The 14,973-nt window shown below is 36.6% G+C and overlaps 2 protein-coding genes across 3 annotated transcripts; both read left to right on the plus strand.

The window, feature by feature from the left end:
- Positions 1–1,712: 1,712 nt before the first annotated feature.
- LOC117626402 (aspartic proteinase NANA, chloroplast) lies at positions 1,713–4,697 on the plus strand. The gene is made up of 2 exons (XM_034358078.1): positions 1,713–2,607; positions 3,695–4,697. The coding sequence occupies exons 1-2, from the start codon at positions 1,943–1,945 to the stop codon at positions 4,515–4,517; spliced, it is 1,488 nt and encodes a 495-aa protein (XP_034213969.1). The 5' UTR covers positions 1,713–1,942; the 3' UTR covers positions 4,518–4,697.
- A 6,370-nt stretch (positions 4,698–11,067) lies between these two features.
- Positions 11,068–14,898, plus strand: LOC117625710 (YTH domain-containing protein ECT2). 2 transcript variants are annotated; one of them, XM_034357244.1, is made up of 10 exons: positions 11,068–11,462; positions 11,574–11,638; positions 11,905–12,064; positions 12,145–12,206; positions 12,364–12,774; positions 12,856–13,030; positions 13,127–13,389; positions 13,509–13,721; positions 13,828–13,980; positions 14,388–14,619. In XM_034357244.1, the coding sequence occupies exons 1-10, from the start codon at positions 11,426–11,428 to the stop codon at positions 14,421–14,423; spliced, it is 1,575 nt and encodes a 524-aa protein (XP_034213135.1). In that variant the 5' UTR covers positions 11,068–11,425; the 3' UTR covers positions 14,424–14,619. The 2 variants fall into 2 exon arrangements, with proteins under 2 accessions (XP_034213135.1, XP_034213134.1); XM_034357243.1 differs by having other exon boundaries at positions 12,856–13,389; positions 14,388–14,898.
- Positions 14,899–14,973: the final 75 nt, after the last annotated feature.

Raw genomic sequence — 14,973 nt, forward strand, 5'->3', positions numbered from 1 at the left:
ACGGAAAAAACTAACGGACTTGACGAAAGGACTACTAGTGCAACGAAACATAGTTGAGTGACCTCTGCAACTAATAATTGAGTTCAGTGACCCAAATGCAATTACGGGTATAGTTGAGGGACCATAGCTGCTATAAATCCAATTGTCAAATTTAGTCTATAATATATAGAGAAAGTCTTAGGATATGACATTATATCACGGGATTATGTTTTTCGACCTAAAACTTATTTTGGGTCAACTAGTGGTGTTTTTGTTTAGTATATTAGAAGATGTATCAAGTTTTAACACTTCAAAATTTAAAAAAAAAGAAGCATACTTCTAGGCTCACTCAACTTGATCGCAAAGGAATAGTAGCTGAATTGATTTAGATATTTATGTCGGCACTTAAGATTCTAGGTTCAATTCGTCCCTCTTCTAAGAACCGACCATTTTGCTCTGTTTGATGTGGGCCAAAGGCTGCTCCAAGGCCGAAGCCGATTTGGTCCACTTTTTCCAATCGTTGTCTTCCTATAAACTTTTGTGTGTGATTTTTGCAAAGCCATTTTAAGTTGTTGCCAGTACAAATATACCATTGGCATCAGTTATTTTGCTGTTTGGGCAACCTTGTAGAAGTAACGAACATGTGACTGTTTTAAAAATAAGAGATATTTAGTGATATACCCATTTCTAGCACTAATATTATAAATAAACCCTACACAATTGAATTCCTATAAACAAACCCAAAAAAAACCCAAAAAATGATAGCTAGCATTATTGAATTTAATATTGATTATTAAATTACTTTGATGCCCTATTGAGTGCTTTGGGTATTTTTATGAGATTTTGGGGTTGGGCTTGTTTTAAGAAATTGATGGCAGTTTTGTAATTTATAAGAAGTTAAAAGCTTTTTTGTTATGTTGTAAATGGGCTTTGGGTGTGTTTCTAAAGTCCATTTTATATAGGGTATTTTTATAATTTGGGCCCCCATATTGGGTATAATAGTGAATCTCCCTAAAAATAACTCTAAAAATAGAAAGAAAGGAAAAAAAAAAATCATTCTATATAAAAGAAGCATGTTTAAAACGGAAATGATGGGTTATCAACAATTCAATACATGCTATGTTATGAGACCATGAATCGTGATCAGTAATCAAGTTCAAACATATTAACGCACAACATGTCATGGTAATTAATCCTAAGCACAAAAACAAACATTCATTTTCAGGCAGCTGGCCACGCTGATCAAGTCAAAATGTTACCTCTCTCTCTCTCTCTCTCTCTCTCTCTCTCTCTCTCTCTCTCTCTCTCCTTGTTGTGGAGGGGAAACTTGTTAGTTAATGGGGCAGTACTTACTAACGAACCTTCCATGCATTTGTTTTTAATATTGTCACGTTTACATAACACATCTATTTCAAACCGTGTCCCTCCGACAAGCACCTAAAAACTGTTGTTTTAATAACATATATGACTTAAAAATTTTGCTGCTTGTAAAATTAATGATAAAACTGTTACATCATTAAGTTATCAAACAAAGTGATCTTATGATAAATCCCACATGAGAGAGAGAGAGAGAGAGAGAGAGAGAGAGAGAGAGAGAGAGAGAGAACCGTCTTCCTAGGCTATATATACTCATTAGGAAATTATGAGGCAGAGCAAAAAAACAGAGAAAAATAAAGGCGCGTCCCTTTATGGTTTTCAGCCTCACACTATCTTTGATGTTAGACCACCCCAACCTCCTTCTTTTGGGTTTATTGGTTAGTTTTTCTACTTTGTTTACAAGGTGTTAATTAGGCGCCCAAAGCTCACAATAAGGGCCTCAACTGCAAAGCCATAACCCCAGGACCTAAATTTAGCTCTGTTCTGTTTCTCCTCACCTGTTTTTAATCATCCCCATTTCTTACATTCTGCCAAAGTGCCTCTGTTTTTTCCTCCCTGTTTATTGTTTCATATCAAATTTTTGGAGATGAAGTTGAGGTCAGGTTCAATCCTCTTCTTCATCTTCTTGCTCTCTGCCATCCATGGCCTTGCGTTTGCTCATGCAGATCATGATGAGGAAGATGGTGACAATGGTGATGAGATGAGGCTGGAGATGATACACAGGTACTCTCCACATGCCAAAGACCATGGTGTGCATGGAGAGATACCTCCAACCCAGCAAGCGCTCATCCAGGAGCTACACCGCCACGATGTCTTTAGACTTCAAATGATGGCCCAAAAGAGGCAACAAAACGGCCATGATCAAGGCCTCAACAGCAGCAGCAGCAGCAACAGCACAAGGCGAATGGATATGCAAACAAGACTCTCAGCGACAATGCCGATGAATGCCGGTTGGGATTATGGTATCGGGCAGTACCTGGTGAAGCTCAAATTAGGAACACCTGCCCAGAAATTCACGGTGATTCCAAGTACAGGCAGTGACTTGACATGGGTGAGATGCGGAAGCCATTGCGGTAAGAGTTGTGGCATACGCAAACGCAGGATAGACCACAATAGGGTGTTCAATACAGATCGCTCTTCTACATTCAAATCCGTTACATGTTCTTCTAAGATGTGCGAGTTTGATCTTGCCAACTTTAACTCTCTCAATAAATGCCCTCGCCCTTTAAGCCCTTGCAGATATGATTACAGGTACATTTCTCAATTTCCCATTCTCTTCCATAATCAATCTCTCTCTCTCTCTCTCTCTCTCTCTCTCTCTCTCTCGGTTATGAAAATGCCAATTTGAACAAAGACCTGTCTCCAGTTTCGGATGAGGTCCAGAAATCTGGTACCCGATTGGGATGAGATTATAATTTTCGTGAATTATGATCCGATCAATTGGTGAGAAGAAAATTTTGGATTGGAAATGGAGGAGAAAATCCAATCCAAACTAGAAGTAGTTGGAACATGTGTCATTTCTGAAGTGCAAACGTCCACTTCGTTTTTAAAGCCAGCCTAAAAATTGTTAGAGCTTGTATTTATTTGAAGGGGGTTGGTTTTGGTTGTGTTAAAGAATACTAAATACCAAAGTGAAGTCGGCATACAAACGTAAATATGTGGTCATGTGTTAGTCTAGGAGTTATAAGGGTCATTCGTTAGCATCATCATTTTCATATATCCATTATTGTTCATGGACCATTTTGCTGCGAAAGTTGGAAATAACCCCAGAATTAGTTGTAACATTAACAAGTCTAATGAACGATCAGATACAATTGTTTGTGGGGTACCCCAAATTCATCAGCTGCAGAAGATGTAAGCGCTGCCTTTACCTACATCCGGCAGAAGATTTAAATGGGAGTTATTGTAAGTAGGTGGGAGGGTCACATGACTCACATTTCTCTACCAAACACATAAACTTGTGTCCTTGTTTGGATGTGTTTGCGGCTGCAATGGTAGCAATGCCATTCCTAGTAACGACATAATCTTTCGAGGGTTAGAGTTTTGATTGCAGAAGATCTTAAATCTTAATCTCTCCTTATTTCATTGTTGTGTTGCAAGGTGCAGGGTGAGGTTGCGCCTATATGTGTTCTGCTCTATTTACATTTTTTTGTCTCGTCACGTGTAGAATGAGACTGCACATGAGGGAGGGTGTTAACATGATATACAATGTCGGCCTACTGCCTAACAACTTAAGTTTTCTTGCATAATCTAACAATGCCAAATTAATGTTACTCATTTTCTTGGATGACCAACAATTTAATATGTTTTATTTATTTATTTATGTTATTTTCATCAGCTACGTGGAAGGATCTTCTGCATTGGGAACCTTTGGCACCGATATTATAAGAGCATCCCTGTCAAATGGTAGGAGAAACAGAATGAAAGATGTGCTAATTGGTTGCACGGAATCCATCATAGGCAAAGGAACCGTCAAAGGAAGTGATGGCATATTAGGGTTGGGATTTGGCAAGTACTCATTCACAACAAAAGCAGCTCTAGAGTATGGTGGCAAGGTATCTTATTGCCTGCTTGATCACATGAGCCCCAAGAATGTCACAAGTTATCTCACATTTGGAGCCAACAAGAAAGCTGTATTGCAGGGCAAAATGACCTACACACAGCTGGTTTTTGGTAACCCTAATAAGGGTTCGTTTTACGGCGTAAAACTACAGGGGATCTCCGTTGGAGGCAAAATGTTAAATATACCACTCCACGTATGGAACCCAAAACTTGGTGGTGGTACCCTTATTGATTCGGGCATGAGCCTAACATTTCTGACCAAGCCAGCATACAAGCCTGTCATGACTGCCTTGACAATGCCTTTGACAAAGTTCAGAAGATTGCCATCAGGAGAAGACGATTTTGACTTCTGCTTCAACCCCAGAGGATATAGAGACCGTTTGGTCCCAAAGTTGGTGTTTCATTTTGCAGGTGGAGCAAAGTTTGCGCCACCAGTGAAGAGCTATGTTATTGATGTATCGCCTGGGATGAAGTGTATTGGAATTCTCCCAGCTGCTGAGGGCGCCTGTATTATTGGCAACATAATTCAGCAAAACCATTTGTGGGAATTCAATTTGGTGCGGAAAACCTTGGGTTTTGCTCCTTCAACCTGCACCTAGTTCTTGTTTTTTTTTTTCTTCTTTTTTTTGCTTTTTTGCTTTTTCGAAATGGGAATTGGAATTCATGTTCTTGTAATTCTTTCCTCCCTCTTTCTTCTCATATATAGTTGTGAAATTCATTGCAATTCTTCTTGTTACATCTTGTAATTGATCATAAATCATAATTTTCATTTTTTTTTATACTCTTTGTATCAATTATGAATAACAAAAATAATAAAAGAAGAAGAATAAAACTTACAATATCAGTTTCAATTCAACAGACAAAATATCAGTTTCAAATTCGAATCCTTTCTCTTTGATCCATTAATAAATTTAAATAAAGAAATCCAAGTTAGCGAATATATATAAGGGTAAAACTAATGTTGGAACTGATAGATGTGAAAGATAATTTGGAAAGTGTGAATTGATCATTGTCTCAAATGTAGGATAATTTGGCAAGTTTTAGTTATGTCCAACGAGTATGGTGGTTTTTCAACAGACTTCCTGAGTTTGATTGTCTCAAAATCTATGCTGAGAAGCAAGTGTGAATTGATGGTCTCAAATGTAGGAAGTGGACATACAATTATTGGATTTGCATGCGTAAACGAACTCATTATCTGCATGCTTAAGTTTCTAGATTTAGTTAAGAATACCGATTACATTTAGCTCTCTTATCACGTGATAAATTTAATGAACCAAAATAAGAATGAATGAGCTCTGTTTTCGAAACGAGTATCAATGATTGAATCTACATTGAATAGTGAAGAAAGAATTATATAAGTGTGAATGATTGGCATGTCGACATGGGAAAGTGAACACAGAATTATTAAGAATAGATTGTTTGTTTTTGAGTCCACTTGAACACCACCTGTTTTTGGATCCCCATAGATATTCTACTGAATATCATATGATATCTTCCAAAACAAGACGTGCAAAAGCGTCCAACAAGACAGAAATTTCACGTAATTGGCATTTCATGATTAATCAGTAGCAGTGAGCTTCTTCCTTCCTATACAAACATGAGAGAGACCAACTCCTGACGTGCACGCTTATCATTGATTGCTTGCTTGGTTGGTTAAGACTCACTTATCAAATTGTTCTTTGTTTGTCGTTAATAAGCATGAAAGTATCCTTGTAGGTCCCAATTGATCTAATAAGACGGCATTAATTTATGATCCTGAACAGTTTCAGACAAATGTATTGCGTTAAGCAAGTCATTCATATCGCACGAAGGATGTATATCTCTTTCGCATTTTTTTTTAATCGACGGAAGGGGAATTTGAACTTGGAAACCTCTTTTACATTGAGAAGATGAGTATCACTCAACTAATTGCTAGTTGACAGTGCCTTTCACTTTAAAGTTTATACGTACCATAATTGCTCAAAGTAGAATTGTCAAAGTCATTGTCGATGCGACCTAAATTGTATATGGAACTTTTAGCTCAAGTGGTTGGTGACAGTGCGACACTAATGACAAGAATTTGACTCTCGTTCTTCTCCTCTCTTGAATTCAATAGAGATAAAGTTATGTTCAAGATTATCTTAGGCAACATAAATCGTTGTATCTAATCCAGTAGATGAAGTTGAATACGTAGAGAATAGAATTTATAACATGCATGATCAGAGGAAGGGTATCATGTAAATTATATAAATTAAGGCGCTTTACCCGTTGCCACCAACTCTCATCTCTCATCACCCTTTTTATCATTTTGTGATAATTTAGCCATCAATTTAAACACACAACCAATCTCAAGATGTAAACGGCTATCTACTCCATGTCCATCGGTGTCAAGCTCAATTGTTTGCTTTCTGTTTTTTTACATTAATAATCAAATTATCAGGAACTTTGTTGTCGTCTTCTCTGTCTTTGCCTGGACTTGGCCTTTTTTTGTTTAAATTAAGAAAGAAAAAACCCATATAGTTGTGGCCTAGACTTGGCTATGGATGAGTGAGACCAGGATTTGGTTTTGAGCAAAGTAGTGGTTTGGACATGGGAGCAGGTAAGATGCTCGTACAATCAACTTCAACTCTTCCAAATAGATGAATCAAGAGACTATGTTACAAATAACTCAATGCGAAAGCGACTCGTTATATAATCAAGTCAATATTTACGAAGGACAACAGAGATTTTTATTTTATTCTTTGGCCTGAAAAGAAGGAGAAGATAAGTTACCACATTTGCATACATACACACCCATAAGCACAAATGGGAAAATTTTGAATTTTTTTTTTCCTCTGTTTGGTGTGTTATTGATCACATTGTTGGGTGTATTTAGAAGCTCCTCTATTGAAATGGGTTTGGGTCCTCTTGTGGTGGAAAACAAAAGTGGGCCTCTTGAAAACAATTGGATCTTTCTGGTCATGGCCTCATGAGTCCGTTTTAAAGAAAAGCTGTCGTGCTTTTGTGCAAATCATTATTCCAAGTCTTTTGGTTCTTCAAACCATGTAAAAAGAGTGGATGAGCGAAATTTGCTCGCAACTCTCAGACCAAGTTTGTGAATGGCTTGATTGCCATACGATACAAAGCCAGAAATATGGGGCATGATTTGGACAAATTTTTGAGGAAAATTGTTCATATTGATATTCAGCATAAATTTGGATGGTGAAGATTCACATCAATTCAGCCAATGGTTTGACTACTTCTGCAAGGAGGCATACAAACGACCTGTAGTTTTATATATACAACTGGTTGGTGAGTTTACAGTCTAATGTTGTTTCTAAATTTCATGGTTTGCACTTGCACTTTTCAAGCATTGCTGCTAAGTCTGTTGAAAATATCAATTCGTTGTGTTGACTGACTGACAAGGAAAATTACAGCAAACATGCAGGCATAATATGAGGCTTTTACCTACACCATTCATTGACGACAAGGAAATTACAATCAGTAACGTTAAAGCATTAACTAATTAGTAAGTTAATATGATACTAACCACTCATTGTGACATACTCCATATTGTAATTTCATTATTAGAAATGTTCATTTTTTAGGTTCTCACTAAAGATCATCATCGTAAATATTTACTCATCTTAGAAGAAATTGTTTATTTATTTTCTCATTATCTTGAATATCTTTCATCGTTGATTGAAAATATTGTGTTTGTCTATTTATGTGAATCACAGTCAGATAATTAAATACTTTTCAACTTGAGTGAATTTTATCGGAAATGATTCGATGTGGATGTAAACATGAACAAATAATGTGTATGTGTTATACTGCATAGAATGAGTCCAAGTGAGTGATTAGCGTAATATAAACTTACTAACTAATTGATGCTTGAGCACAAGAGCTCTACTTCGCACAATAAAAGTATTCAAATGGGTTGAGCTTTGGGAGTAAATTTAATAGTTTGGCCCAAAAGTTGAGTCTGGCTGCAATACTTTGGGGCTCAACAACAGTTCTCCAGGCTTGGCCGATATTTGCTAAATGGAAAGCGATCCAAGGAAAGGGGTAGTGACAACTCTATCTTTCCCATTTTTGTTCAACACCTAACAATTTGATTAGGACTTTCCCATGTCGGCTTAGTATACTGATAAAAATTCACAAAATTATAAATAAATTAAATATAAAAAACCCCCAATTCTGGTTGAGTTGACTGGAGGGCTATTAGGTGTTGGTGTGTATTGATCAAATTGTTTGGTGCATTTACACTGCATGCCTCATGGCAATGGCATACATAAGATAAGACAAGGGTGTGGTCAAAGTTCAAATAATTTTGGGGTTCTTGGTGTCATCGGGGCTTTGCTTAGTTTTGTGTACGATTGACAATGTCGACAACACAAAACAAAATTCTATATATATAAACCAAACCATGTAACCCTTCGGTTCATATAAATCATCATTTCTCATTTTGGATGGGTTGAAAAGTAATAAAAATATATATAAGACAGCTATTAAACCTTACCTTAATTGGATGAGTTTGTGTTGGCTAAAGGACGTAAACGGATGTGTTTGTCTTCGTGCGGAATTAAACATTGTATATTATTATTACAAATCGAAATCACACCATCTTCAAAATACCTTTACATAATCCATACGCAAACATAATTGAGAAGAAGATAAACACATGTTTGAGGATTTGAAGCATTTCCCCATAAATGCATCTATGAAGGTGCTTAATTTAATTTATTTATTATAATATTATTATTATTATTCAACTTGCTAATTAGGGTTTTTTGTTTGTCAAGTTAGGAAGTGAGAGGGGGGGTTTTCACACACAAACTGCCAAGGTGCCACAAAGGTTTGAACCAGAAACCACTGATCTCCAACTTAAGATTTTTTTCCACTAGGCTACACCTTGTTGGCAAATTTACTAATTAGGGTTGAGTCCGTTTAACCAGCACATGTTTAATCCAAAATGATCAGTTTCAGGGTTTGCTTGTTTGTTTTCCACCTTATTTTTTTGCAATGGTTTTATCCAAATTTAATACAAAAACCTAATTTAAATGGTTTGAAATGTGTATACTATCCAGATTCAATATTGTGTTGATGAATCTGCACACGCACCATCTGTTATAAGCCAGACGTGGCACCCTAGGCTCTCTTAAAAATTGGGTTCATAATAAATTGGGGCTGGCCAACGTCCATGGTTTTAAATGGTTGAAATTTGGATGGATGGATGGATGGCTGGGAAGGAACCCTTACCCACTAAGAAAACTTTGACAATATTTGCCCCTCTCTCTCTCTCTCTCTCCCCTTTTTTTTTGGGGACCTTCTTTCTAGTTCTAGATCTCTGGCTTCTCAGAAATGTCCAAACACTAACTAAATTATTAAACTTGTTTTTATTTTTTTGGCTGAAACTAAATTATTGAACTTAAATTCAGGTATGTTTTAATACAATATTTTCAAATATTCAATGCCAATCTGAAGCCTTAAGCATGGTGGTACCTTTATATTTTATATCAAAGTCCAAGTTGCACCACCTCCATTCCATACCATCTTTTAATATATTAATCCAAACCCTATGATTTGATGTTGCACTTGCACCTGCTTGTTGCATTTTTAAACTCTTGATCGACGACTTTCCAAAATTATTTGATCAGCAAGTTAGAAGAACTCAACCAAACTTTTCCAAAAAAAGAGGGTTGTGATAACTTTTCCAAAAAAAGAGGGTTGTGATATCTTTTTCTTGGTGTTAATTTCTAGGTAAGATCGAGTTGCTATATTCCAATGAAATTTCTTTGCAGTTTCCAGCATGACTAGAAATTTATAGCTGCATAGGAACTCTCTCTCTCTCTCTCTCTCTCTCAATAAAGTAGGAGCTTTTGCTGAAGCATCTTTTGTGGCATCAAATGAGTCTGGTTTAGCAGATAAAAAGGAGCATATATAAAGGCCAATGATAATGCGCCTGTTTTAGGAAGGCATCTCAACCGGGACATGTGGATCAATGCGTTTTAAGTATTCGAATAAACTAAGGAAGGTAGGTTGACGAATATTGGAACACATGGTTACTACTAATCATGGTCAATGAAACCTCATAGGCTCCGGCTTCTCTTCTAATTCCAACTTTGTCGACAATGATGATTTGATCTAGTGACATTTAATATCGCTTCATTGTATAACTCCAATCCGGTTCAAATTTGAAGAAAGTATTTTTTCTATTAAAACTAATGTCTATACAATTCGATTTTGATCCAACTATTAATAATGATCGTGTGTCAACTTTCATCTCATGCTCACAGATGACCATAAGATCATCATTCACTTTGAGAAATTGGGTCCATATTTCATTATTTTTCAAGCTTCATAAAAATATAAATTTGTAGAAGATGAATGATTATCAAGACATATCTAAAATCCCCAGAAAAATAAACACAAAACTGGATAAAGAGTGAGCAGAAGAAAATAAAAAAAATGGATGATGAGGAATGAAGAGAGCATAGTAGAGAAGGTGTGGGTGGTGGAAGAGACGTGAGCAACCATTGTTTTTATACAGACCATAATGAATTGAATGGTATTCATTTCACCACGAAAAAGAAAAAGAAACAAGAAGAAGAAAATAGAGATACTGATATTTTATGATATGAATGGGTGCATGGACTGGTGAATGGTGATGACGCGCATGATGATAGATAGGTACAGAAAATATATCTGAAATTAATTATAATAGAATAAATAAAAGCAGTACTGTCATATTTGATGAATAATGAGATGAAAAAAGAAATAATAATAATAGGATGAATGAGAACGAGATTATGAATGGTAACTAAACCCATAAAAAGGATGGTGATAAAAAAAAAATAGAAAGATTCCAGAAATAGGCAAGAACAGTAGTAAACAGAAGAAAGTACAACCAGAATAATATATACATTGCATAGAAAATGCATTAAATATAAATTTTATTCCCATTAATATTTAGCTACAAAAAAGAAAAGAGGACGTGGATGCCTCAACACCGTCCGTTTGCCATAAATTTGTTGTCGTTGTTGACTTTACTCTGTCCCTGTCTTTGTTAGCTGTTTGGTCTTCTTGTTCTTGTTGTTTTGAAGTTTGAGCAAACCATTTTCTCTTTCTTCTTTTTCAATCTCTCTCTCTCTCTCTCTCTCTCTCTCTCTCTCTCTCTCTCTCTCTGTTTATGATTCTGTGATTGTTGTTGTTGGTTTTTGAGAGCATATAAATATATTTTTTTTGTAACCCAAAAGAAAGAAAGAAAGAAAAGTGGAAATAGGAGTAAAAGCAGCACACCAGCAGTGGAATTGTTGGAGTTCGGGCAACAGAGATTATATAGTGCCATTTTTATAGCCGGTTTCGTTGTGTTGTTGCATAGTTAGATAGATTGATAGATTGATAGACAGACAGATAATATCCTTTGAGAAATTATAGGATACCCTTTTTCAGTTTTTAATCCACACCAAAAATATATTTTTCAAGTTTTTATTTTTAGTTTGATTCATTTGATTGATTCAAAGGATTTTCTTTGTCTTTGGAGGCCATGGCTGCTCCTCAATTTCAACACCCTCATCACAACTGTAATCTTCTTTTCTTTTATTGTTTTTTTTTCTCTGAATTTTGTGAAGGAAGAAGTTTGTGTTTTTCTGGTGATTGAGCCTTAACTCTGTATTTCAATTTTCTATGATCAGCAATTAAACAAGAAGAAGAAAAAGAAATACATGTTCAATCCACTGAATTCTTCCATTCCAATCGGGTACTGTTCCATTCCTTCATTTCAATTCACACAATCGCTTGTCAGTTTCATCTTATACCTCCAATTATTACAGCTATTTTACAGAAATTTTAATCTCCTTAATTCATTAAGTACTTGGTTTTTAGGCCTAAAGCTCAAATTTTCAGCTGAGATTCAATTACCAGTGTTACATATCTAATATCTATTCAAGATTAGCATGGTTATGTTTCTTTTGCAATTCATAATATCTAATTTGTGAATTTGGGTATGTTTGTGTTCATCTTAAGGCCCTCTCCAAGGATGGAAGCCCATCTGATACAGCATCATGCATATCAACTGTGGGAGATACAACTGCCAGTGTCAAGAAAGGTGATGCAGATGCAGATGCAGATTATGAATCCGTGACTTCTTATCCAACCACTGCGTATTACGGCTACACGTATCCAGGTTTGCTGCAGCTTCTTCATTTACAGTCCATGACTTTTATCCTATTAGTACTTTCACATCTAACAGTAGCATGTTTACAGGTTATGATATGGAAAACCAAGGATACTATGTTGGCGGATCCGGGATGGAGATGCAATACCCTGTAAGCTCCTTTATCTTCTTCACAATTGCCTATGAACAACATTGAAGTATATATCTGGATTCCTATAGCTTGAATATTGGAGTTCAAGTTGTAGATTTCAGCATGCCTTTAGCTTATTGTAACAAATTGATCTTATAATCACTATTGCTTCATTTAGGTCATGCAAGCAGATAATGGATCTTTTGTCTACTTGATGCCAGGATTTCAGCCTGGCTACGATCCTTACACGCCATACATGCCCATAACTACAGTCGGTAGTGATGGACAATATGTTAGTCAACAGATGTATCCCCCACTCAGCCCCATGTACCAAGCTCCTATTTCCCCTGGATATAACCCCTCTCTTCTTCCTTATGGGGAGTTAGTCCCATCACCTTATTTGTGGGATCCATCTCTTGTTGGAGATGGAACATTTGGAAATGCTTACAATGGAGTTTTAGAAACACCACCCTCTAAACCTAGTTTCTCTTCCCCTAGTCACAATCGTGCTCCACTGTTTAAATCTCCTAAACCGTTGGATGTTCAATCAGGTTATGGTGCACGAAATCAGCCAAAACCAGTGAACAAGGTAGAGTATATTTTCTTTCTTCTGCTGGCCTTATGCCCTCACCTTGTGCAATTTTGATAATTGTTTTCTGATGATTTTTAGGCTTCAGTACGTGCCCCAAGTATCCAATCAGAAGCACTAGCCAAAGGATACTTTTCTGTGGCAAAGGTTCCGGTCTATAACCAAGGGACTGGTGGACTGCTCTATCCAAACAATTCACCAACTTTAAAAGCAAATGCAAAGGGTTGGGGTGGCTCTGAGAAGTTGAAACCAAGAAGTAAGGCTAATGGTGTTAGAGATATTAGTTTGTTTAATGAAAAGAACCATGGCCCTAGAACAACCAACCCTAAAGGTGCATTGTTGTCTGGAGCAGAAAAGGAGAATGGAAAGTGCGACAGCATAGCCTCTGCCATCAGGAAGGATCAATATAACCTTCCTGACTTTCCAACCAAATATGACCAAGCACTTTTCTTTGTTATCAAGTCTTACAGTGAGGATGATATTCATAAGAGCATCAAGTACAATGTGTGGGCTAGTACTCCTAATGGGAATAAGAGGCTGGACAGTGCTTATCAAGATGCAGAGGAGAAGGTTGCACAGAAAAGCTGCAAGTGTCCCGTGTTCCTTTTCTTTTCGGTATGCTCTAGAATTTGACCCTAATTTGGATGCAGGAGTTTCCGACTGCACATTTTTAGGCTATTGGCCTCTGAAATGAGTGACTAATGCCCTCTTTCTTTCTCTGTGCTGCGTTTCAGGTTAATGCAAGTGGTCAGTTTTGTGGAGTAGCTGAGATGATTGGCCGTGTGGATTTTAATAAGAGCATGGATTTCTGGCAACAGGATAAATGGAATGGTTATTTCCCAGTCAAGTGGCATATCATAAAAGACGTCCCAAACCCGCAGTTACGGCATATAATTCTTGAGAATAATGAGAACAAGCCTGTGACCAATAGCAGAGACACGCAAGAGGTGAGCATCTCCAACTAGTTGTTTGATTTTATATTACTGTTATATCTTATTTCAGATGTCGATCAGTCAGAGGAACCATAACTCTGAGATTATCTTGTATTTCCAGGTGAAATTCCTTCAGGGTATTGAAATGCTGAACATATTTAAAAATCATCTGTCAAAGACATCAATACTGGACGACTTTGATTTCTACGAAAGCCGCCAGAAGGTGATGCAGGAGAAGAGGATCAGGCAGGCTACACCTTACTATGATCTGCAGGTATACGCTTCGCATCCATTCTCTTGATTTTTTTCAGCTAATCAAAATTCTTTCCTAGTTTTCTATTGTTATTGGAACTGCTTTGGTGAATGCATGGAGAGGAACTGAGAATCATGAGTTGTCAAGATCACAAACTGAGATGGTGGATGGGTTAATATTAAGATTGAAAAGATGATTCTCTTTGATTACAATAAAATTAAGAATAAAGCAGGGTTCCTTATGCAAGTAACAAAGTGGAGAGGGTAGTGCCATTGAAATTTTGAAATGGGGAGTTTGACTTTATTCTATTCTTTCAAAAGAGAGGATAATAATCACTGTAATTTTCTTTTTTGATTGCTTTAAATTTTTCTAAGACACTCATAAGCGTTCCTCTTGAATTATTACTAAAAAGTTCTTATATGTTGCAGCAAAAAATAGGAGAGTTAAGTATCAGCGCTGAGTAAGGGCCTCAGGTTAGAGGCAAAGGAAGGATGCAGGGATATGGGAAAATGAATGAATATTTGGAGCTGAAAAACAAAAGGGATCAAAAAAGTGTATAATGTGTAGCTGTTTCCCAACAAATGAATGAGATATGTTTTGGCTACCAAGGAGGTTTCTTTATGGCCCACACAACAGCTTGAATGCATCCACTTTGATTGATATGCTTGTGGAATCCAAGCTCTCTCTCTCTCCTCTGCCTACCCACACTAGTGTTTCTTTCAGCATAAAGTGTATTTGGTGTTTGGTCTTTTTTGTCTCCCCACCCTTTCTCCTCCTCTTGATAATCACAGTTCACAAATGTAATTATGTAATTGTAAAAAGAAAAAAAAGAAAAAAAAAGAAGAAAAGATGGTGATAGTAAATTACTTCAATGAATGACCGACAGGTTGTATTACTTTACAGTTTAAACTCAATGAAATTAAAGAAAATTAAAGTGCATTTCGCTGTCGAGCTTTACGAGTTTGCTACGTTTTTAACTGCAGAAAAGTCGCAGGATTTGCCTTGCCGGAGCCT

The sequence above is a fragment of the Prunus dulcis genome, chromosome 4 (assembly GCF_902201215.1).
Source record: "Prunus dulcis chromosome 4, ALMONDv2, whole genome shotgun sequence".
NCBI lineage: Eukaryota > Viridiplantae > Streptophyta > Magnoliopsida > Rosales > Rosaceae > Prunus > Prunus dulcis.

Bases quoted from the DNA above. Each gene is read 5' to 3' on its own strand.
- LOC117626402 (XM_034358078.1), top strand. From the start codon at position 1,943: ATGAAGTTGAGGTCAGGTTCAATCCTCTTCTTCATCTTCTTGCTCTCT. The intron at 2,608-3,694 runs GTACATTTCTCA...TATTTTCATCAG, and splicing joins CCTTGCAGATATGATTACAG to CTACGTGGAAGGATCTTCTG.
- LOC117625710 (XM_034357243.1), top strand. From the start codon at position 11,426: ATGGCTGCTCCTCAATTTCAACACCCTCATCACAACT. The intron at 11,639-11,904 runs GTACTGTTCCAT...GTTCATCTTAAG, and splicing joins AATTCTTCCATTCCAATCGG to GCCCTCTCCAAGGATGGAAG. The intron at 13,390-13,508 runs GTATGCTCTAGA...GCTGCGTTTCAG, and splicing joins CCGTGTTCCTTTTCTTTTCG to GTTAATGCAAGTGGTCAGTT.